At 30.0% G+C, this 26,218-nt stretch overlaps 2 protein-coding genes across 3 annotated transcripts in view; one reads left to right on the top strand and one right to left on the bottom strand.

The window, feature by feature from the left end:
• LOC108911001 overlaps positions 1–6,126 on the bottom strand; it is a 29,572-nt gene extending 23,446 nt beyond the window's left edge. For both annotated transcript variants that reach the window (XM_018715812.2, XM_018715811.2), the window contains exon 1: positions 5,872–6,126. The gene's annotated coding sequence lies outside the window, so the exon portion shown is untranslated. The remainder of the gene's footprint in view (positions 1–5,871) is intronic.
• Positions 6,127–8,822: 2,696 nt separating this feature from the next.
• On the top strand, positions 8,823–24,043 carry LOC108911000. The gene is made up of 15 exons (XM_018715810.1): positions 8,823–9,372; positions 9,439–9,701; positions 9,862–9,977; positions 10,039–10,223; positions 10,275–10,372; positions 10,439–10,552; positions 10,612–10,874; positions 12,209–12,671; positions 12,727–12,801; positions 12,857–13,025; positions 13,079–13,453; positions 13,505–13,637; positions 15,518–16,075; positions 17,310–18,062; positions 23,726–24,043. Exons 1-15 carry the CDS (start codon positions 9,190–9,192, stop codon positions 23,902–23,904), a joined length of 3,927 nt encoding a protein of 1,308 aa, XP_018571326.1. The 5' UTR covers positions 8,823–9,189; the 3' UTR covers positions 23,905–24,043.
• Positions 24,044–26,218: the final 2,175 nt, after the last annotated feature.

Raw genomic sequence — 26,218 nt, 5'->3', positions numbered from 1 at the left:
ACATTAATTATAAAATCGAGTATACAATTAAATGTATACTTACATCGAATATGGATTAGTCCTACTTTACAAGAAACATAAATATTGTATCGGTTTATCACAGAGGTTTCAAATATGATTTATATAACACACTGTATACAAGTAATTTTTTTCTCAAAGGCAAGAATCCAGTTTGGCATCGACATTTCCGAGAATACCTAATAGTTGTGCAAACAAATTTTTGATCACATTCTTATATCACATATCTCTGACACAAACTTGGTTTTGTCTCTTATTTTCTTTACCACAGATTGATTACTCAGTTTTAAAAGTATTTTTGAATAATATTTAAACAATACCGATGATCTTACAGAAAATACGAAATTAAAATTATTTAGAGAAACATAAAATTCTATGCTATAACTTGTTTGATTAAAATGAAGGCCATAGTATCGGTTCAGTGACCATTAGTGTATTGTATGCTACTTATTTTCATTATAAAAACAATTAAATGGCGGAATAATGCAGGAATGTAAAAAATAGTCAGAGCACAGGAAACAAACTGCCGTTATCAACTAGGTACATTTCATTCTGAGGCAAGGAACATTTCAAGAGAATTAAACATATAGTCATAATATTTTTACACTCGTGTATTAAAAGTATTATTTTGGTCCTTACCTAGAGTGTAATTTTTAATGCCCATTTGTTCGAAACCGGAAAACGAGTAGAGTCTTTAAACCCGAACATTGTCAGAACTCTTTTTTGTGGGGACGTGTCTTTTAATTCCTATGTTGCATTCCCTAGATTAGAAGTACTATTGTTAATAATATCTTTAATATTTTGATTATTTCAGGCCACTTGAGAAAAATGGCTTATATATTTCGGAACTAAAGTGTTTCTGAAAGTTACATTGTCGTCCTTAGTAGGTACACAGTTAAGAATAGAATCGCAGCTTATTGATAGACTCTTGTCGGCCGATTTATGAAATGAAATTTAATTACGATTTATCTAAATCGAGTTTATGATTAAACTGGAGTAAACAGAGATTGCCCAAGTAGATTAATATATACAAGAAGCGCAATGCGCAGACCGTTGTAAACTGCGTTCTAGTTAGGCCGCAGCTTTACTGGTTGATCAAACATGACCTAAACTGTTTTGCTCTTCATACATCGACAGTTCAGACTAAACTTAATGAAAAACTTATCAATTTTTTAGTAAACAAAATTCAAAAAACTAGTTGGGATAAAAGGAATATAAACTTCGTAAGTTCGTAGTCTGTTTCCAAATATTCCATTCTTGGTATATTTTGATGCTTAAAAGTATTTAATTACATTTAGTTCAATAATCAATTAACTGTTTTTAGGATCAATCTTTTGAGTTTTAACATTTCGAATTTCCATCTTGCTTCAAATCTTACAACAAATTAAAACAACGAAGCAAAAAATCGCTTCTGTTTCGAAAACTGTTGAGTTTTTACTCTCAACGGTATCTCATTTTTATAAAAATTTAAAATATGAGCAATTTTCAATATTTTCTGTGTAACTTATGAAGGGCAAGAAAAGTCTAAATTATCTCAATTAATGTGTAATTAACATAATCTAATGATAAGCTGATAAACATAAGTGAATTTTTTACTACTCTTTCTGTTCAGAATTTAAAAACTTTAATACAAACCAGTACAGTTTTATCCAGATCTGAACGAGCAATTCAAAAATGGTTTATTCGATATATTTAAATATCAATGGGTGTAGAAAATATTAAAATAAAGGCATTATATACTCCGCACGCCACTGACGTATGGAATGTTGCTCTTTGCTCCGATGCCCTTAAATTTAAATTTATTATCAGACGATTTCTTTTGACCATAATTTTGCAATAATGATTAGATGAAACCCGAATTTCAATATTACAAGAGATACATAAGCTTATACTTATTTTTTTTTATTACATAATATTTTGTCATATTTATTTTTCAGTCAAACGATTACTTTCAAATCTATATCGTAGTGTAAGTTTTAGCTGTTTTTATCCTAAAACAATAAATGTTTTTTTTTCCTAAAAAACCGTTAATGTTGTCAACATGCAACAAAAGATACACATTTTTTTATGATTTTTAATTTTAATTTTTTTTATTCGATAAGAGCACCTAAGCCTTAAGCCTCAGGGCTTTACAATTTTTGAGATTGTTTAACAATTTTTTTTCAATTCTTTTGAAGAAAGGAAAGTTAAAATTAGTTTTCTTCATACAACTCGTCAACGCTTGGACTTTAAGTTAAATTTTTTTATTTATTTTTATTAATTGTTTCAGTTTTAAAGATATTGACTATTTCTACTTCCACCAGTGGCGTTCGAGCGAAAATGCCACAAACTTGTTTTAATAAAAAAAATGGTACGCCACTGACTTTTTCCCGTTTTGATATTTTTTTAGAAATCCGCCATTAATTCTGAATGAAATTGGTCACGTCAATTTTTTTCGTAGGATGCACCGTTTTCGAGGATGGAATATTGCATATTTTATTGCAAGTTGTGTATTTTTAATTTCTATTAATACATTATCTAGTAGGTTGCTGTCAATATTTCTAAATAAAATACAACCGTCAAATTTCTAGTCAATATCTTTAAAACTGAAATAATTCACAGAAGTAAATAAAAAATTAAAATTTAAACACACCTTATCTCGGAAACGAAGCATATTTCGACCTAGGTTTATATGAACTTTTTTTACAAAATAACTTCGGCAACCGCCCCCTAAAACATTTCGCACTTATTTACAAACAATTTTTCAAAGTTAAATAAGTTTTTTACCGTTTATTTAAAAACCATGCGAACAAAATTAACACATTTTTGAATGGAACTATCTGCTTTCATAAGTCTGCTTAGTAATCGGAAAATATGAATATGTCTAACACATTTTTCTTAGGAATATTTAAATAAAAGTTTTCGCGTCATAACAAAAATCGAACGCACATCTGCCATATATGAAAAAAATTATTGCAGACCCGGACATCTGTTAACTTCTGTATAACTGATCGCGTCTTTAAAGTATGCTACACATTTTCGAATCCTGTGGAACCGTGACAATAAATAAATTTGGTAGAGGTAAATATTACTTTCGAAACTCTTCCTGCTTAACCATGAAACTTACGTAACTCTTACATAACTCTGTTAATTAAACACATGTTCTCATTTTGTTAAGTGATAAGCTTGCTTGAGAATATTTAAACTATTGATAATCACTGTAAACAATTCACAACCTTAAGTCTCCAAACTTCCTGTTAAGCACAAATAGGGTTCTTACTAGAAGTTATAAAGCTATTTATTAATAATCTAACTACTTTAGAAAAATTATTGTTGCATACGTCTTAGCAAGAAAATTTTATACCTTTGTAGGTATTTGTTTTATTTACAAAAATGTGAAAACCGGTATTTTGAAAAATTGTCATAATTAATTTATAAGTTATTATAATAACGCAGTTATTAATTTATTTTTCAGAAAATCGAAAGGTTACATTTCATCTAATTTTTTCTAAAAAAAATTACAGCGACTTTAATCCCTTCTTATTGACGTTAGGTACATACATTATATTTTTCTTTTCATCTTAGTAACAAAATTGGTTTGAAAACATACAAATTTTCATAAGCAAATCTTCTAATTGTTATTTGCATATTTTTGCAATACAAATCGATAACAATAATAAAATAAAATCAATGCAATATTTTAAAGAACATAATGTGACTTATTTTGCCATGAGAAAGAAAATTCAATTATATAACTGAAAGCTCAGATAGGCTTTATCATAATATAGGGTGGTCCTAAATATTTTCCCGATATTTTTACGGAGTATAGTACATAAAAAAATAAGGGTACCTTTTTAAATATACTCTTTCCAAAAAATGGATAATAAGGAAAAAACCCTTTTAAAAGGAGATAATCCACATCATAATTTTTATAATATCTTTATGTTTTAAATTTATCAAATCTCAAGGGATATTTCAAGGGATAGTATTAGGTACTGCAATTATTTCAACCCTAATTTTTTTGTTTTTACCCTATTCTAAAATAAAAAAGATGAACTAGTCACCCTCTAACTACCCATTCATAAGATATAGTATTTGAATAATATTGCGAAAAATAGTGTCCATAATCTTACGCTAAATCTAAGTTTAAAATACAAATAAGAAATCTTAAGATTTAAAAAACTGACATCTACAATCCCCTCATTTTCAGACATAAATTTATTCAAAAAGGTACCTACCATTTTTGTTTATGAACTATCCCTGAAAACATCAGGAAATGATTTTGGACCACCCTGTATACACAGCATATCCGGATTTATAGATGTACAGGTCATTAACACAATAAGTAAAAAACATATGAAAGTTAAATATTTTTGGTATTAAATAGACTCAATGCACATATTTGGGAACTAAACATACTCATTCCTCATTTTTGCAGAATCTAAACTTAATGTATATGTTTTTTAGGTGCCAAGTATTTTAAAATTGTATTAACAATATTTTTATAGTAAATCAAAGCTATTTAACACACGTCAAAATTCTCTCAAACTAATTTCTATAACGATTTTTAAAAGACTCTACAAGGTGACCCTTTTTGTGTAGGCTTGTAGGGTACAGGATACAACAATTAAAGAAAAAAAACTAATATTGATGTCTTGTGCTCTCTTTTGTGATTTACGATACAAGGAGGAATTTGACCGATTGGTTTCTATTGGCGACCGTAGAACTTAGAGATGTACCCATTTTTTTATGTATTACAATGGAAAATAAACCGTTTTACGAGAGAAATTGTTACTAAAAATAAATGCTGAAAAATATCTGAATATACGATTTATCATAATATATCGCTTTTATTAATATCACACTTCAATATATTCCAACATAACTTTCAATTTTCAAATACTTATAGGAGGCTTTGGTGTTAATATTTTTCTTATTACCTACTATGCATGATGTGTGATTGGAGTAATAGTTATGTTTTATTTTCAAAGAACTGTGAAAAACTAATAATTTAGTATTGACGAAACTAAAAAGTAAAACATATGATACGACATATCACTCTAATCAGGAAAATGTGTTGAAATCACAAATGGGAAAACCAATATGGCGCTCATAAAAAAATAAAACTTATGTGTCCCACCATCGCCACTACATATTTGAATTCCCCGTAAAAAAGTGTCCTAGCAATGTCTTAGTTTAAAAACTCCAATTCTTTTCGTTTTCAATAAAAAAAAATGAAAACGAAAATTACTTTAACTTTTTTGTCAATAATTTCAAAACGAAAAAGATACGTCAAATTTCTCGGCAAGTTACTTGTCACCAAATGTCACAACTTTGTCCTAATTTGATCAACTTTGTATCTCTTAAAATAACCGGGATCCCAAAGGCGCAACTCGAAAAACGGGTACCTATTTCACTTAAGAATGACACTGCTGGGGATCTTCGAAAGAAGCTTTTGAATGAAGCCTTTAATTTTCTTGTAACTCTCACAAATCCCTACCAAAATGGAATATTATGAAAACAATTTTTTATTTTTTAAATATCTTTGTATTTATAAATATTAGAAACGAAACTTAATTTGTTCTGAAACTAGAATTAGAGATGAAGTTTGAGGAGATATTAACATCGCAAAAGTTAATGTTAACTATATGTTCGCAAATCTCTTGCTTTCAAAATGATTTTTGGTAAAGCTTGTATTGTTTGTAAAAAATCTACAACATACGAGTACATAACAGTTTTTATAGGATCAAAAACAAAATTTGTAAACCAAATATTAAAAATCGATTCACATCAATTTATGATACAATTCAATATTAAAATTTTCGAAAGACATTAAGCTACACCCTGTATATGTATATAAAGAATATAACTTACTATGAATCACTTATATGAATACAATGTTACACTCGACATCTTTGCATGAAGTTGCTTTCAAGTCACTTTTAGGTTTTTACCTGCGTTGCTAATGTGTTTTACTAAACGAATTAATGTTTCTGACTTATTTAACAAATCCGTTTAAACACTATTCACAAATACTGTTGAGTGTCACTGCCCTACAGCTTTACTAAAGAATAGTACCGTCATGTCACCATCGTACCGCTTATACAACTGTTCAGGAATCGCGATCATAGATAGTATAGTATTGCTTACTGTGCTCATACCATTCCGCGGTTTATTCACTTATGAAATCAATTACTAATGGTACTGGCGTAATAAATGCTACCATCGGTACGACCAGTGGCAGAAGATACTTCAGAAAAGTAATAATAATGCGAGACTTTCCCAAAAACTGTTCCTTTGTCCAACATTTGTTTTTGTACATTTGCGGGTTTGTTCTTGATATCTATAAATGTTATCAAAATAATTTATAACCAGCTCAATTAGATTAGTGGTGTCCATTAGGACATTGCAGTATGTAGCACAGAAATATAAATAAAACATTTTTTAAACTAACTTACATTTTGTACTAAGCATTCAATATAAATTTGAATTGAACGTTGCATATTGGTGACAAAAAAAATTGATATCTGTAGTTCGTCAGTTCGTCAGTTATACTGACTGAGTAATACTGTTTTACAAAATGGTTAAAGATGCAATAACCATTATGTTGTTACCTAATTATCAAATATTGTTTATCGTTATCTTAATACTGCCGAATGTCTTCATACAGTTTCAGATATCAGTCATCGTGTATGATCAAGAAAATGCCTTATCTGCATAATGATCTGCAGAGTGGTCCACTAGTGTGACAAAGTATAGTAGGTCTGTTATTACGCGAAAAAACAAGAATAATATTCATATAAATGGTGTACCTGCTTTAAATTATTTTCAAATATACAGGGTGATGCATGAAGGCGTCACTAAACAAGATAGTTTTTCATGGAACACCCTATATATAAATACTTCTGATCTATTTTTTTAGAAAGTTCCTTAAATTTTGCAAAACCACGGTCTCTTAAAATTTGCAATAATTTGCGCATAGTAATAGTTAGGACCAAAATATTTGACAAAGATTAGCCAATCAGTCCAGATCTGTCAGATCCGGAATTCACGCCAGTTGTGTTGTGACGGTTCCCTAAAATAGCTAAATGCTTATACTTACCGATTGTCCGCATATCAATCGCTTGTGCATATTGTGAGAAAAATTACTAATTCCAATATGTGGAAATAAACCCCACCATAGGCGCCAGACGATTATATGAGTGACAAAAAGTTCATATAAACATTGGTCCGAAGATGCTTCGTTTTGAAGATACTTTTGTAAAAAAATTGCTTTTTCGTAAATATCTTAAATATCCTTTACCCAATTTGGTTGTTAATTGGCAGTGTTATTTGCAGTGTTAAGGGGCTAATTTAACCTTAACTTGATTAGATTTATTAAGTCCAGTGGCGTCCCGAGCGGTACCTTAACAAATATTTTTAACAAAAAAATCTACGCCACTGACTTTTTTGTAATTTTTATATATTTTTTGAATGAAGCAACTAAAAATACAACTTTTTTGTCTCTTGAATGTTTTTCGTATCTTGATTAATTTTTGTAGAAAAAAAAATAAAATCCACTTAATTGCATATCCCTGGACCATACAAGAAACATGGGGAAAAGCTTATTTTGGAAATTATATTTCTTTATAATTGTATTAATAACATGTAACATCTAAATAACATAAAGTACAAATAATGAATTTACGACTGTAGGTACTGCCTATAATCGTTGGTTCAAGTATGCTGAGCAATAAATGTCTGTCAGATTGTACCCGATAGATCTTTTCTTTAATCAAAATAATACTTTTATAAATATATATTTATTTTTATTGTACCTATATAAATGTATTTATCTGTTATCTCAATTACCCTCACTTAATTGATCAATCAGCATTCAGAATAGCTAAAATTTAAATGTGTTTATTACCTGCTAACTTATTTATTTTTAATAAAGCTTTCAATAAACCTTTGATAATAAAATTACAATTTGTAGCCGGCTACAACGTCTGTTGAACTGAATCCCAGATAAAACTTCACAGGGGTTCAAATTCGACAAGGGGATTGCAAATAATACAAGCATTATCCAAACTTTCCCCACGTACCTTAATTTGCATCTATAGGTAAGTAATGCCCACAGCTGGAATAACTACTTGGAGCACACTTGTTTCTCGAATTTTCATACGCCGAAGACGGGAACGTTCTCTGTCTCTGTATTATGTTCCATTTTCCGTGCCATGCGGATGCGCCCTAACCGTACAGCTACAGTCACAATCGTTTTAATAGCCGCATTTTACAAATTTAGAAAAGAAAACCTCGTGAAGCATTCGAGTTCAATGTTTAATTTGGAGGGTTAACTTCTTAAATTTTGATATTAACAGAAAAATAAACAAATACTGTTTTAAATCATATGAGGTATATTGTGGCAGCCCTTAAAGGTTGGTTATATTAATTTAAAATGATTTTAAATAACATGGATTTATCGGGAAGGACAATTGTACTTATTTTATAAGAACATAAAGACCATTTTTCTTTGGCACCTGTCCTCGGAAGAATGGAACGTGGCCCTGTTTTCACGTGTTTGACATCACGATCACATTGTTCTGTTCTGTATTCTGAAAACGTAAATAAAAAGCAGGAGAGATGTAAAGTTCAGAATAAAATAACAGCACCTTATGAATTATTTAAGTAACATTATTTGACTATGTTGAAGAACTGATGATAATTTATTCACAAAATATACACATCAGCTATTTCAAATTTTCGCGGTTGTCTCATATCGTAACATGACTCATTCCCAATCTCATTGCCCACAATACATTTTACTATCAATTAGAAGTATTAATAAAATTGTTATTATTACAAAATAACTGTTACACCTGTATATTTTGCTATTATACATAATAAATGTTTAAATAACGCCTCTTAATTATAAAATTTCTCGCTACTGTATTTAGAGAGTAGGTATTTAGTATTTTACTATACTAAATGGTTCATGGTACATGGTACATCCATGGTACACCAAATCCGGTTCTATTTCCATTACGCTTTTGCCGTTTGACATTTGAGGACAAGACGATTAGGACCGAAAAATGTAAAAGTGCTGAAAGAATTATCCTTAATATATTTGTGTGAAAAGGATTATACAGCTAACAAATTGTGTGTTCATTAAATATAGTGTTATTATTAGATATTTTTATACTTAATGTTAAAATGAGTGTTTTTACATCATTTTTTGAACTTCTTATCAAACAAACGTGTCGCCGAGCTTCATATGAATTCGAAATGGGCTCTAAACAATCAAAATCTGCAGAAGACTCATCTGGCATTTATTCACTGGAGTTTTTAAAGTCGCTGTATGATAAACCAAGAGATAATATACATAAACTTCTAAAGGTATGCTCTTTTAGAAGAGCAACAATGAGAAGAGTCTAGAGAATACTAATTTTATCATGTTTATAGATCCCTGAGAATCATTTGAAAAGTGTAAGAGCAAATGGATTGAATTGGTTGAACAGTAATGATATTACTAAAGTCGAAAGGAAACTGCTATTGGATTTCCTTAAAAAAGTTAAAGATATGTCTCCTTCAAAATCCCAGCAGTGGATTGATTTACAGCATTACATGCACTATGTGTATAGAAACTTTGCTAATGCTAATCCTGACCCATCCGCAGAAGTTCTGTCTGCCTTTTTTATCAATGAAATCAAAGATTTGGTTAAAAAGTAAGCATAATAATTAATTAGATGCACTTTAAGAATGTAATTCGTGGAATTGGTACTTAATTAAATGATCGATTTATAGTACTACAATATATTTAGCTAGTATTAAAATTTTACATATTAGTTTATGTGCGGATTTACAACTTAATACATAATGTTGCAGTTTAATACAAGAAGATGAGAGTCAGCTGTATTTGAGAATTTTAGCAATATTGAGAGAATATTGTATATTTGCCCAGTGGAATTATAGTAAATCTGATGGAGATCATACAATAACAAGTGAGTTATTTAGACATATTTTGAACTGTTAAGTTAACGTTGGCTCTACTATTTTTTTTAGAGTTATTTTATTACTATGAAGCCATGTTATCAGCTGCCAAGAATTTAAGTACTGTCTTCTCTGAATTTGAGGTTATAATATATAAAAACTATTCAGTGTGCTGGATTGACTTTAACACATGTGTTTTTATAAGATACTTTTTTGAAACTGAATATGTGCAGAATAAAATTTATCAGTGTTTAGAGGTAAAGAAAATAATCAAATTTAATTCAGTTTATGAATAATTTATTTTTTAGACTCGACTTAGTCCGGGCGATACTCCTGCTATGTTCGGATTACTTGAAGATTTAAAAAACCTGTGGGTGAAAGAACAAAAAAGATTAGATAAAATAAAGTATGTGTATTTTTATTTTGCTCTATTAAAAGTTATATAAGTTCCTATATGCTGAATATTTTATAGCGAGGAGGCTACTTTGGACGAAAGTTGTGAATATTATCGTACTGAAGAAACTATGATAACTGAACATAAGAAGGTTTTAGCAAATAATTTTTGGATAGAACGTTCTAAAGAGGAGTAAGATAAAGTTCACGTTTATATACCTTCAAAAAAATTGTTCATTTTATATTTTTCAGGATAGATAACTTGAATTTAAGTAGATTTGACCATCAGATATTTCATCTTCTCGGCGATCCAACATTCCATCCTGCAGGGCCAATTTTAGACCGAAATGGACAGTGCATTTGTGAAGAATGCTTGATTGCGAAATATAAGTGCATTTTAGATTTAAATCAGGAGCAGTTGAATGAGAAAATACTTAAAAACAATCAGCGATTATCATATTGTCGGAAATGTCAAAATCTCGTTGATTTGGATTATTTTCATCACCATATTAACTGTAAGTAATTTTTTAAATATGTATTAATAAAACATATATTTTTTTAATTATAATATGTATACATGTGTCAGTAAGGTCCGAGAGTACAAAATCGTACGAGACATAAAAATCAGGATTTAATTCAGGACACATGCTAACACATAGATATGAAAAGTATTAACTTCATTAGTGCAATAAGCACTAGTAGTAGTAAAAGAAATATAGGAATTAAAGAGTGACTGCAAAAAACCTGTGATTTTCGCCCGTTTTTTACAAATAAAAATTTAAATTAATCAATTAATTAATAATTAATTTAATTTTAAAAATACATATAAATATGTTTTTGGTCACAAATTACTTGTCGTAAAAAACTGAAATGAGCCTAGCTTTTAGTATTTTCAAAAAATTAAAAAATCACCCCTTCTTAGGGGTTGAAAAAATGCCAAAAATTAAGAATTTGAATATTACCAACTGATATAAAAACTATTAGCATGTGAATTATCTTAATATATTTTTTTTTAATTTTTACAATTATTTCTGATATTCTCTATTTTTGGGGATGATTCCACCACCTGAGGGTGCTTAAGGGTGGATTTTCTAATTCAACATGCTTATTTCAGTCATGAGAATAAATCTCTCTTTGTATCAAGAATCATTCGATAGAAAAATTCGCATGCTAATAGTTTTTATATTTATTGGTTATATTCAATTTTTCATTTTGGGCGTCTTGTCGACCCCTAAATAGGGCTGATTTTTGAAAATTTTTAAAAAAACTAAAAGCTATGCTCATCTTAATTTTTTACGAGTAATTTGAGACCAAAAATATATTTTTATCTATTTTCTTCAGTTCTCTGCGAATTGTGAAAAAACGGGCAATTTTTGCGGTCACTCTTTGAAGTCCTGTTGTCAATAATAAATTTATAGGATTGAAGTGAACTTTCAACGCTTACAGATCTAACAGGAGCACACTATGTTGCTAAAATAGTTTATGCTTCATTTTTATAATTAAATTATTCTTCTGCAAGTACTTAATACATAATACATGTCATTCATCTCAATGCAAGGACGTATTTTTATAAGGGCATATGGGGCGTCCTGTTCCAGAGGGTCAGGCGAAGGGACGTCTCTCTGGGTTTTTTTGCTGACATTTTACATTTACTAACAGATACTGGGAATTTAGAAATACATCCCTGTCTCAATGAATAAAACTATATTGCTGACACTTTGCGTTTTCTATAAAAATACGTAAGTTTTTCCCTACACGTCATTGTATTGAAAGAAAGGATGAACCTGAAATTAGAATTACTCTTGGACCTTAATCATCAGTGATAGTGGTTAATAATGTTATTTTTTAGGTCATGCTAATTCTGATTTAGACCATAACAAGTCGTTACTATTAAAGCGGTCAACAAATCTATCTCGAATAATTTCAGATAAAATTGATTTTGTAAAATTGGGTAATGGTTCATCAAACTTAACTGATGCGATGGTAACAGAACAATCTGTTGACAAAGAACAATTTAATTCCGTCACTAAAGATCCATCATTAAGATTAGCTAATGAACCACCCGTTTTTAAAAACACCTGCGATATTCATTTCTCAAAATCAAATGGTGAAGTAAAAGGCGACATAGATAGCACTAAGGTAGTTTTTGAAGAATTTCTTAAACATAGGAAGGAAACTATGAATAAGAGCGAACAAGTTTTGAATAAAAATGTTAAGAACTTCATTAAGATTAAAAAGGACATTTTTACTCACAGTGGAAATTTTGCTGAGAAGGTATTTGATAACGTTTTCAAACAGACGCCGCAACATATGTAAGTACTTTTATTAACTTTTTTAAAATAGACTAACTGAAACGAGATATTCTAGAAGTGGACAACGAAAGTGTGAGACCACACGTGATAGCAATTTAAAAATGAGGGATATTAAAAAAAATGGGCACAAGTATGAAAACTGTGTTATTTTATTGCTAAAGTACTACTTAATAGTGTCATTTCAGATCGTACCAATTGTCTTGTAAATCTACAGTAACTCCTAAACCATGCGAGCACAGTTGCAAACATGAGGAAGAAACTAAACCAAGTCCTTGTCAAAGCCTTGGAGCTACCTGTGACCACCACAAGGAATCAAAGAAATGTGATTGCACTTATTGCGAAGTATTCGGAACGGTAATGTAAATATATACCAATAAACACGTAGCATTAACTTTACCAAATTGCAGTCAGTTACGTCTCACACTCATAAAAGTAATGAACTCCGTGATAGATTAAGGATAAGGCTTCATCAAAGAAGGGAAAAGCGAACGAAAGATACTTGTAAAAATCCACCTTCGGCTGTTATTACTGCCACAAATATTAACAATGCAAAAGTAAAAAATGTTGTGAATAAGGTAGAAGAAAGAGTACCACTTCCCTCGTCTCCAACAAATATTCCTCCTGCGCCATCAGTCAAATCTTCTGATTCGTCTATAACAACATCCTCTGCAACTGACGATATTCATGGATTAGTCAATTATATAGAAGGAAATACTGCACTTAATAAGATGGAATTGGCTCAAAAAAAAGCGGCCAAGAAGGCTCGTCAACGTTTGAAAAAGGTATAGTAAGCTTGAGTAAATTTTAGTGAGAGAAACACCGATATGTTTTAGGAAGAAGAAAGAATGAAGGTAGAAAATGAACAGAGAAGAATCGCTGAAGAGTTAACAAGGAAGGAGGAAGAAAAGAAGAAGGAAATTAATAAAAAATTAGTTGAAGCAGAAAAATCCAGAAATTTGTACCAAGGTGAGCATAAAATTCACTTATAGTATGTCATCATGCGACACTAGGAAAAATATGAGCATATAATTACCATATTCCGGTTGTTGTGCATAAAATGTACGGGGCTAAGAATATATTTATTGATTCACAAACTAACTAATTTTCGACAGAGCAACAACCTGTTTTTGTGCGGATAAGCATGATACAATAAAAGGGACACAATAAATGTAATTTGAATTAAATATATATACAGTGGAACTTCTGATTTATCTAAACTATAAAACATACCCCCCCTGTCTTAGGTGTCCAGAAACGCTAAGCAAAAAATTTATAACACTTTCGGAACGCAGTATTAATAGTTCCTTAACATAACCCTAACGTTTTTTTTAAATTAAGTTTTGTTTTACCTTTTGTTAGTTAAGATGTTTTTTCAAATTTGCTGCTGTTGGTAATAAACCAATCAACAAAAAAAAAAATTATTAAAGTTCCAAAGCCCTAAACGGTTTACATATCACTTGTCTGGGGTTACCACCTTTGCTCTATAAAAAAAATTTGCCAAACAAAAAGCTGTAAACAAATGGAAACCTAAGGGTTATTTTGACACAAAAATTTAAGATGATATAGTAATTGTCATTTATATTGCATTTCTAGCTCATTATATAGAAAGAAGTTATTTTCAGATAGTAGCCTAACCTAGCAACTAAACTGATGCTGGATTACATACTGCTATGTTCCTCAATTATAATAATAAAGGCAAAGCGAAGTATAAATTAATTTAATTTGTAACTTCATAAACGACATTTACGATATTGTGTATTGGGTTTCACAGCAGTCAGTATAACTTTTTCCAAATTAATAATTTGTTCTCTAATAACAATAGCTTAGCTATATTCTATAAAACGGCTAGAACCCTGACAAAAAAATTGATTGAAAACTTTTTGTTTGTGGTTATTAAAAAAATACAGCTTACCATTAAAGGTCATACACAGTGTTACAAATATGAAAATATTAACTTCCAAGATTCCAAGAAAAAACACATTTCATGTGTTGTGGTACTCTTAAAGATAGCTAAAATTTTCACTATAAACAAAGCAGAATTAAACATAAAGGAAAAGCTTTAATATTTTAGGATAATTTTTGGAGACATTGATTAATTAAAAAAAATAATTTATAGGCATTTGAATGGAAGATATGGTCTCAAAATATGGCAAAACGATAAATGCATTTTTTTTTCAAAAAAGAGACTTAATGTTCTTTTTTTTGTATTACGGTATTTAATTTAAAAAAAAAATAAATAAAAAATAGATCAGTTTTCTACTCAAAAAGGATCATTCAGGTTTTTAGGATTTTGATAATTTTTTTACAAGTATAGCTTGTTACTAAAAATAGTATACCAAATTTGATAAAAAAAATAGCGTAACTGAAGAAACCACAATGACAAAATATTAATCTAAAAAATATCTTTTGAGATTAGCAACTTCATTAGATTGAGTTTTCGAAAAGTGTCATGGGACGTTGTACTACTATCATTGTTATGAGTAGAATTAGTGCTTAAACCTTTTGCTCATACTTTCTGAACATCCTGTATATGAAAATTAAACGACATGAAAGAAAAAACTCAATGTCAAAATAACAGGCTATGAATTGTGTAGAAAGGAGCTAAAGTTTCATATCTAAGTGAAAATTCTTTTTACCAATGCACTCAACTCGTTTTCAATCTTATTCTGTTTTGGCTTAATATTTAATAAATAAAATAGGATGTAATACAGTGGCATTAAAAATTTTCTGGATTATCTGGATTTTCAATAATGTGGATTGTTCCCAGTCCCATTTGAACTGTATAAGCGGGGTTCCACTGTATTATAAATGGAGAAACCAGTTTCTAATCATATAGTTTTATTCAGTTAAGAATGACGGCAAGAAAAAAACTAAACGGGACCAATCAGATAGAAAGCTAAGTGAAAAACAGGAGAAAGCGCAGCAGAAGATAGTTTCTGAAAAATCTCAAATATTGGAGGAAACCATTCCTGCAATGGTAACCATCAAACGGGTGGCAGAAAATGGAAGTAGTACCCCTACAGTAACAATTACATTGAAAGGCTCCACTCCAGATCAGGATAAATTACTTTATACCTTAGTAAACGGAATGGATGAAAATTGTTCTAGTAAAGTTGGTGATAATGTTACTAACCAGACATCCACTTCCAAAAAGAAAAAAAAGAAGAAACAGCAAAATAACCAACCTGCCTCTACGGTTATTACCAAGGAATTAAAAGTTACATTAGCACTGGATTCTAATAAACCACATCTTACAGATCTCTCATGTCAAGAAACCAAAAAAGTAACCAAAAGCAGTATGAAGAGTAATGATAAAAAAGCTGTGACTAAACAGAACGCAAACAATAATAATGATGATAGATGTCATGATGATATACAAATACCTATGCTCCGCCTTCCACCAGGTAAGTTACAGCAAAATGTATCATATATGGTGTGTCCAATTTTCATTGGAGACGGACTACTGCAGGTCCGTTATTAGTGTCACTTCAAGATATGAAAAAACGTGTATGGATAAAATCAATTGAATATCATATTATCAAGGCATATAACTCTAATGTGCATTTTTTTTTAACAGAACACTATATTTTTAAATAGTTGGATAAATCACTTCCTTACAGTGGACCAATGTACAAAAATTTGGGAATGATCAATTCAGATGGGCAAAGTAAAAATATGACCAAATATTTGTTTTTATAATTTCTTGGTAGATGTAAATCGTTAAATTCAAGAGTAAATAAATTTTTAATTATTTAAATATTTACGGCACAGTGTACTCCATCATGAGAACCCGTTATTGCTGTCTACTGCAACAAACCATCTGTGAGCCAAAGTTTGAAGTAAAATGTTACAGGGTGATTAAGGACACAGTAAAAAATATATTACTTTTAAATAATTTATATAATCCAAATGAAACAATTATCGATTGTTACTTAAGGATGGTGTAATTTTTGCTTTTTTAGTTGTTATCTTGAGTTAATTTATTGATTACTTTCCTAAAGGAAAAAAGTAGTAATAGAAGCAGTTACTGAGCAAATAGCCTAGTCATCTTAGCCACGCAACTTGAGTTAGATTATCGATTGCAATAATATCGTGGAATGGAGGGTAACCAAAGATTTTTTTATGATAAAAAGAATTCAGTAAAATAAATCATTTTCATGAAAGGAAATCTCAAGAAACACAAAAAAGGAATTCCTCTTCAATCACAATAATTGGCAGCATTTCGGAGAAAATTAGCTATAAACAGTTTCATGCACTTTAATGACAACTTGTATTTCGAAAATCAAGTGCTTTCAAACTTTGCTGATACATGTTATAACAATTAATATAATATGAAAAAAGTTGATAAGAAAATTTGTGCTGAAATCTGTCTACCTAGATTTTTTTTTTTTTTTCATTAACACTTCATTTTTTAAGATTTAAACGTGACATTAGAGGCATCTGCACCAATTTTTTTATTAACTTATTTTAATTGGCAATGGTAGTACTACTCAGAGAATATTGGTTGCAGTTAACATATTTTAGATATTGGCATTGTTATTTAGCTTTTTCACATCAATTCTAAATGGAGTGCTACAAATCTTTAAATTATGATTTCAATTGGATTGATTTTTATTGACTACTTCTGCATTTTTTTAGGTATTACCATTACAAAAGTCGAAGGACCAGTTTCTAATCGTTGTTACCAAGTAACTAATATGGAAGATCAAAAGGGGTCTGCCATCAATGTGGGTAAATCTGGAGTAATAGTAGTTGATACAGAAAAACTAATTCAGAATAAACAGTGTAGTGAGGTAGCTCCAACAAAACCAACGAAGAATGGTAAAAAGAGTAGGAAGAAAAAAAATAAGAAGCAAATAGAGAATCCTACCAGTCCAAATACTCATCAACCTAACAATAGTGTTAATAAAAAGATGATAACATTAAAAAATCCGATATTCCAATCGTTCCAAAGTAAATCTGATCCTCCACCAGTGGATAAAAATGGGGATGGTTGTGGTCCAGCGGCAATATTTACTAATGAAAATGGTATGGTGACCATACGAAGTTCCAGATTACAGCAGTCTTTAGCTAACGGCGGAGTATTAAATGCTATGCCCTTAATGTCCATGCCCAAGTTGCTACCAGAAATGCAAAAATCGAAAACAAATTCTAACCGTTATATGCCTAGCCATCAGAATATAACTGAAGAAAAAAATGAAATTATTTCACCATTTAATGCTCAAGAGATTCTTTCTGGATTACCGGGTATTGAAATAACCAAAGTTGACAAAAAATATATAAAACCCGACCTAGAATCTAATAAATCTTGCCAAACTGCCCAAGTTTCCATAATACCTGCTTCAAATAGTGGAGAGAAATTCAATTTTGACAAGGATGATTGGTTATATGGTAAGCCCATATTGAAACAGTATTAGTTCTAGTTTTTTAGTTAGAGTTTTACCATGTGTGACATGTTAAAATTCAACCTTAAAATTGTAGTCAAGGATTATATTTTTTCAATAAAAAGTTCATATTTATTATATAATTTAAAATAATACTTTTATATAAAAAAAGAAATTTGCTTCTATCCTCATTTTGTAAAATAGAAAAGGTGACAACAATATGTCAAATATTCTGCTGTTTGAACATAAAAAAAACTCTTGTTATGTTTTTACTACAGCAGTAAACATGATTTTCAAACTGAAATACTGGAATTTTACCTGCCCAGACTCTTCTTTTACGTCCTAGTAGGCACTGTTTTTATAAAAACTAGTTTATTTTATTATTTTTACATCTGCAAATATTTAGCTTCAGTTTTAGGTTAAAGTTATACAGTGTGACTAATTCTCCATCTGCAGGTGTTTCTAGTCGATAATAGATTGTAAATTTTTAAACTGAAACAAAAACTTTAAACATTTTAAGTTTTCTAAAATAAGAAAATTTGAGATATAGGGTTTTAAGCGACACATGTTAAGACTATATAACTAGATTTTTAATAAAAAAAAAAATGGGAACAAACACAAATAAATCCTTCGTATAGGATTTTTGGAAACAGAATATTTTTCTATGGTGTAAAAAATACTATCTTTTTTTTTGTTTTTAAGGAAATACTATGGGGCGTATCATAATACACTTCCCTATTATATAAATTTAAAAAATATCTTTGTAAATATATCAAAAAAAAAAAAAATTATAAGGTTTTGCTCGAAATGTCTGGATTTATTTGGTTTTGTTTAATACTCTGTTAAGAAACGTCAATAAAAACATAGTAACTAATACAAACATAAAAATGTGTTTTGCTGACAAAACATGAAAGTATATAAACAAAAACACTTTGAAACTTTGGGAAAAAATTCCTACTTTTTTTAATTTATTGGCTTCTGAAGTAAAAGTGGATTTATTTTATTTAGATTATTTTATATTATATACTTTAACATTAAGTCCATATCTTCTACTATCTATCTCAATTTTCATAAAGAGTGCATCCATTGGTCGCGTTCAGCAGTCAGAACAGTTTACGATTTTTCCGCTGGTGCGTGTGCTACCACGGAACGTGTTGTGGAGCGATCGTCATTTTTTGTAGCATATAAAAGAGGCGCTCGCTATACGTAACGGTTGTGCAAAAATGGTGGGAAGTGATAATTTTGTAATAAAATATGAATACAAAAATAATTTTTATGATGTCGTTGATGCAACAGAAGGTGTCCACTTACTGTTAAAAAATGGTAAGAAAGATCAAAGTTAATTTATCAGTTGGGAGGTACAAATGTATGTTCCTTCTGACATTTTCCTTATATTTGCAGGTACACTTTTCTTCATTTTTGGGTATGACCCTTCTTTCATCATTATCAATTATTTCTAAAAGTTGTGCTAGATCGTTAACAATTTCATCTAACATATTAAAATCTATCGATTCATCGCCTATTAATAACAAATGCAAGTTATCCATTTCTTTTCCTGATAACTCTAGTCCACGGTTTCTTAACTGTAGGCAACAAAAGAATTCAAAAATTTGACAACTGTCTTCTGTCTATCTTCTTTCACCGACACTGTCAGATGTGAAAATAGAACCGATATGTCCAACAGGTTTTCGTTAACTTTAGTGGTAACTGTTTTTCTGACAAACGGACCCTATTAGTTTTGCCTCAAAGCTCCTCAGTTTTCCCAAAAATTATTTATAAAAAATTGCAATAGGCCATGGATTACCAAGTGAATCATGATAATTAGTTCAGCAAGTAGATCTTCATTTAAATGGTTCGTCGCAAAATAATTTTGGTCACTTGGTATCATTACTGAGCATTTATTATCTATAATTTATATTATACACTTAACATTAGTGATAGGAAATCTTGAATGAAAAATCGAGTGGTACTCGATTTTTACAAGTTCTCGTTCTCGAATACTTGCTGAAAATACTCGAATACTTTTAGTTCTTGCGTTGACTGAAATATTTCAATCAGCGGTTCTCGATAGTTGCCGGGCTATCAAATAGCATTCACTGAAACAAACGCGACTCATAAACAGAAAGAATTTCAAATATTCTATGTATTTGCACGTATTGTTTATGATTTTAAAAATGTTTATTGGAAACAAAAGAACATATTGAACCAAGTTCTCGATTCTTAAAAATACTCGATTTTGCCCATCACTACTTAACATTTTAATACTTGACAATATTAATTTTGAATTTATTATGTAATATACAGTATAGACTAATCCGAACTCACCTTAATCCGAATATCCACTAATCCGACCCGACGAGTGCCCATTTCGATGGTCCGAACAAAACTCTTTAATTCGAACAAAATTCGGTTTAACGTATATAGTTCGGATTATAAAGTCAGACTACATAATAAAAAGTAACCGCTAAAAACGTAATTCCCGGCAGTCTCGGGGAAACCCTTTTATGCGAGTTGGAACCTTTCTTGATTAGATCTTTTTAGTTCAAATATTATTGCCATCCAAACATGTTGATATTTATACGACATATTTTACGATAATGTTTGGTTTTATTGTTATTTTTTGCCTTCTCAGTAACACAAAATCTAATTTATATTATATTATGTATGTACATAAACATATTCACATATGTACATATTTACTATCCAGTAATCCGAAAATATCGGTAATTCGAATTTATGTCTTTAAGCCGTGTTTTAATTAGTTCGGATTAAAGAGTGTCCTGTACTGAGACATTTTCCAGTAACTAAATTTAAATACATAATTGCTTAATAATAATAATATTTACATTGTTTTAATTAACACATATTACTGTTTTTTGTACTTAGCAACACTGATATACAGGGTATCCCAAAAGTATGGAAACCCCAGAATAACTCGGAAGTAAAGGGCTATACGGAAAAACCTTTCATACAAAAATTTCAGGATTTTTTCCGGGCTATTCAATGATGACCTTAAATTTGACCTTGGCCTTGACCTTGAAGGTCATTTCAAGGTCAAGGTCTTTTTTTTAATGGGAACACCTACTTTTTATCACACCATTAGAAAGAGCGGAAAATTTTATGACTGAATATGGCTTTGACCATTACCTTGAGATCATGGTTATTTCAAGGTAGGGGTCAATCTTTGTGAGGGTAACCCATATTTTTTATTGTGGAGTTACAGCGGAAAATTTTGCTTCCGAATGTGACTTCATGACCTTTATTTTTTGAATAGCCCAGAAAAAATCCTGAAAGTTTTGTATGAAACATTTTTTCCATGTTGCCCTTTACTTCCAAGTTATTCTGGGGTTTCCATACTTTTGGGATACCCTGTATACTGAAAGATGTAGCTTTGCGAAAAATATAAATACTGTGCAGATAATTTACTGTATTAAAAAGAATTACAGTTCATTTAGCCAGAAAAGAGTTTAAATTTAAAAAATGCACAAATACCTAATATTTTTTGACAAATAATATTAAATCAATAAATGACAGTGCGAGTTTGAAAGGCTGTAGGAGGGCTTAAGTCTAGTACGCCATGCCAAGACTTCATCGTGCTGAAGTTCTAGTTATCAATACTCATAGTCCTATATCGTTGCTTAATAAACCAGAGTTGACAACCTGACCCTGTATCCTGAAATATGAAATAAGAACACATTCAGTATAAAACATCACATTCATTGTACAAATTATGAATAATCCAGAAATCTGAATTTGATAATCACCGTTTACAGAATGGGAGAAATTTGAGATGAGGCCAATCATTTTTTTTAATTTCTTTACTGAATTATATGTAACTAAAAATTGTGCTTCCAATAACTTTTATAAAGAACATTCGATTATAATTTTCAGAAGAATTTTTTTATTATTAAATAAATAAACAATAAAACAATTAATTACTCAAAAGTTATCGGAAATACAAAAATGTACAAGAGAAAAAACTAGAAAGTGCCCTTGATAAAATGAGAACTGATACAAGGTCATCCACAAAAAAAGAGAATATTTATTTTGGGGCAGCGGCACATTTTCAACTTCTGTATACAGTTATCTGGAAACAACTAAGTTTCTTGCCTACTTTTTTCCTAAATATATATGGACAAAATTGTTCTACTATTTTTATTCATAAATAAAAGTATTTTTTTATATAAAACATTTTCTTTGAAATAGAAAAGATACTGGGAGAACATATTCATTCTTATTTAATTTAACATGCATATCTAAAATTGAAATAAACTGTTCATACTGTCCAGGTCCAACAAAGGGCTAATGTGGGTTGGCTTGCCATATCCCTCCCCACTCTCATTCATCCTAAGCAGTCACCAATCTTACAATAATATTGTATTCTTGGTCACATACTAATTTAATTTTACGATAATTTTAAAATCAATATTGAGAATTAGACAATGGTTTATAACGATTTGAAGGAGGACCATCTCAAAATATGCAATCATTTGAAACATGTAGATTCTTAGTACAGTAAAATCTCATTAATCCGATTAAAAATCTAAGAGTGCCGGAGTACTGGAAAATTCGAATTAATGGAATATGTATAATGTAAACAGTATTAAATTAAAAAACGTTACTTTTAATTGTTTGTTTACAAAGAGAGAACATATATACATACATATTACATATATGTATATTGTAATGTTTTTATTTTTCTGTAAAATAATCTAAACTATAACTGTATAAACTGTATTTTTCAAGGATAGTAGACGAACGCGGAAAAAATAATGAAAAAATAATGCCGAATTACTGGACGTGCCAGATTACAGAGATTCTACTGTATTAAAATTGGCATATATTGTAATCTTAATGAATTATACTTATATTGGTAATACAAAAAATTAAAATTATAATTAAAAGCAGAAAGTCGTTAGAGTAACATACAGGGCGTCTCACGGTGACGCCCATTAGAATTATTTCAGAGACTACTATTTAAATTTTGAAAATTTGGGATACCGCGTTTTCGGGCATACCTTTCTCAACTAAAATAATGGCATCTAAGTACCACTTTCAGTTATACCGGAAGTCACCATCAACTTGCTTATTTTAAATGGAACACCCTCTATATTATCGCAATTTTGGATTCTACGTGGTATTTTAGGTGGACTTATGAAGTTTCCCTATTCCTAAAATTACCGTTTTTGAGATATTTAATTTTTTTCAAAAACAATGGACAGAAACAGTGACTAGCTTCAAACCATCGGAAGAAAGATAAAGCAACAATATTTATAGGGGGGATAGCTGGACCTCTAAGCTTCCCATCCATACTTTCAAAGTGGCTTAATTGCATACAGGGTGCTAGAAATTTAATGCCGAGTTTAGTTAACTTCAAACCTATATGTTTTTCTATATTCTGATACACAATTTTATTCTTTTTCGAACGGTATCAGGGTTCCCTATACCTATCTCTTCTAGTTTTTAAGTTATCTACTATTTTTTGTGCAATCACCTAAAATCATGTAAGGATAGCTGAGGAATTTTTTAGCAAAACTTCAAATCGAAGTAGTCTCTAAAATAATTCTAATGGGCCATCACCGCGAGACACCCTGTATATTTAACCAACTTGTGTAATTTTTACAGAGTATTGTATCTTCTCTCGGTGGACTGACTCTTATCAAATTTCAGATAGTGTATTTACCCCAAGGGAAGTACTGGAAGATGACATGGACGCAGAGGAATTGGAACTAGAAGCCTTTAAACGCTTCTGCCAGCAGTCCATCCCGCCTCCAAGAAAAGAAAAGGTTGCTCACTTAAACGTTGCTGATATAGTCTTAAAGAAGAAAACAGATGTCAATTTAGTTTGATTTTTTAATTGTATTTTATTTCTTTACAAGTTTGTTTTTATTTAGTGAAACTATAATGTGATAATTTATTATTTTTGGTCCTTTATTATATTTATATTCAATCAATAAATGATTGTTCAGACAAAACTGAACATTTATTGTCATAAAATTGAGTACAAATTATAATTACATCATTTGTAAAATATTACATTTAGTGTTCATTAATATATGGTATGATATATTTATAATATGAACAGTTTGCCAAAAGGGTAGAGTAACAGTCCTTTTTCTTCAAATCCACATTTATATGACTAAGATTTATAACTATATATTATGATCCAATACTAAATTGTAAAATACCATATTTTCAATGGTAAAGATACAGGATGTCCAGGACATGGTGAAAAGTAAAGATCTCTAAAAGTGACATCGCAAGTGTGTTAAAAATCAATTTATATATAGGTGGGCCCACAGTTAAAAAGTTACACTTGATTCGTATCATATTGGATGCTTTTAACTTTCAGTCAATACTTAGATCTCAATGATTACCTGTTCAGAAGTTATGTGCAGGAAAATCGTTTCGTGGTTTCTCCACATTTCAATTTCTGAAATAACATCCGTGTGTGTGAAGGATTTTATAAACGTGTCAACGTTAGGGAAAGTAACTCGTTATTAAAAAAAAATCTTATTTTACAAATTTGGATAAAACACTCCCGATTAAAAATCCAAAAATAATGCAAATTAGCAGCGGAGCATGAATAAAACTTTATATAAATCTTAACATTTTACACAAATTTGTGCTTATATGAACCACACAGATAAAATTGTTTCCATAATTAAGTACATTTAATTCTTGAGAAATTAGAGCCAAATGATTAGTTTTTATTTATAGTCCACTGCTTGTAACAAGCTCTTAACACTGTTATAATTTTTGAACTTTTCTAATTCTTTTTTTTTGTTAGTTTTTTCCTCATAAACGGTGTTAGTCATTCATTCGTACTAGTGCTGGCAAAAACCGGAAAGAAAGTGAAACCGGTTACCCGGGTTCCGTAAAAACCGATTTCAGATTAAACCTGGTAGTCGAATAGTTGCTAAAACCGGTTATTCGAATAACCCGTTACTTGAATCGCCAAAACCGAATATCTGAAAATCGGTGCTTTACAGACAGATCCGGCGAAATTGTCTAAAAAAAAGATCTTTACAAAAATCTGGAAGTCGGTCAATTGCAATCGGACAAATCGATGTCAAAAAAAAAAGGAAGTATATCATCGAATAATCGGTTATTTGAATAATCGGATATTTGAAGATTCGAATAACCGAATAACCGGTTTTCGGATATTTGAAGAATCGAATAACCGGTTTTCGGATTTCATAAAAATCCGAATTATCCGAAACCGGTTAACCGACTATCCAAACAACCGATTTCAGTTGCCAGCACTAATTCGTACATCTGAATTTATCTATCTCTAAAAACAAAAAATGTTTGCTAACTTTAACGTCCTCTAACAGGTAAACGAAGAAACATTGAAGACAGACATTGTTTTATTTTGAATCCAAAAATTTGTGGTTGTTCCTTGTAAGTATACAGAATATTGGGAGGCACATTGTGATTTGCGTCTTGCAATACAAGAAAATATTTCCACACAATACTCAGCCAATTCCTTTGTTTTAAAAAAATATAGTAATACTAATCGGTATTATTTTGGTTGTATAACAAATTTTTTTCAGATTATTTATAAAATTGTGTAGATTGGAAATCATTTTTGATAAAATTAAGAATGAAATGGTGAAATTTGTCGATGTACCGCTTTTAAGTATGCAATTCTTACAATAGTCATTTAAGTTACATTGGATTCTGTAAAAATGTAAATAGGTAAATAATCTACATATATAATTAAATTAGGAAAAGGTAGGTATATATTATGATAAAAATATTTTACTATGCAATACTTTTTGGAAATATTTTTTAACAAATTACACAATACATTAATACAATATACAGGACATGCATTTTTTAGTGATTTCAACTCGTACATTAGTTTTATACCTATAGAGTAATGTGAAAATATTTTATAAAATTATCTTCAAAAAATGTGTCCCAAATTATACTTTTTTAATTTAGTAAATAACGTGAAGACATTGTATAAATTGATAAAATCCTGTATATTACAAATATAAAATACAGATGCAGGCAATAAGAATTAATATACCAAAAAAAAAATGTTTTGAAAATTTTGTCAATATACATAAATATACTCTTAACATTTCGTTGTAAAATATGATTTACCATTTATTAGAGATATTTAAAACCTCTTCCTTAAGTTAATAATTTTAT

Source organism: Anoplophora glabripennis, unplaced genomic scaffold (genome assembly GCF_000390285.2).
Source record: "Anoplophora glabripennis isolate ALB-LARVAE unplaced genomic scaffold, Agla_2.0 scaffold182, whole genome shotgun sequence".
In the NCBI taxonomy this organism is placed as follows: domain Eukaryota; kingdom Metazoa; phylum Arthropoda; class Insecta; order Coleoptera; family Cerambycidae; genus Anoplophora; species Anoplophora glabripennis.
This window is presented reverse-complemented; position numbering and strand designations above follow the sequence as displayed.

What these genes read in the sequence shown, in the direction of transcription:
- LOC108911000 (XM_018715810.1), top strand. Translation starts at nt 9,190, where the DNA reads ATGAGTGTTTTTACATCATTTTTTGAACTTCTTATCAAACAAACGTGT. An exon ending in AAATTTATCAGTGTTTAGAG is followed by an intron (nt 10,224 to 10,274) that starts GTAAAGAAAATA and finishes TTTATTTTTTAG; the next exon opens with ACTCGACTTAGTCCGGGCGA. An exon ending in AAAAGATTAGATAAAATAAA is followed by an intron (nt 10,373 to 10,438) that starts GTATGTGTATTT and finishes AATATTTTATAG; the next exon opens with CGAGGAGGCTACTTTGGACG.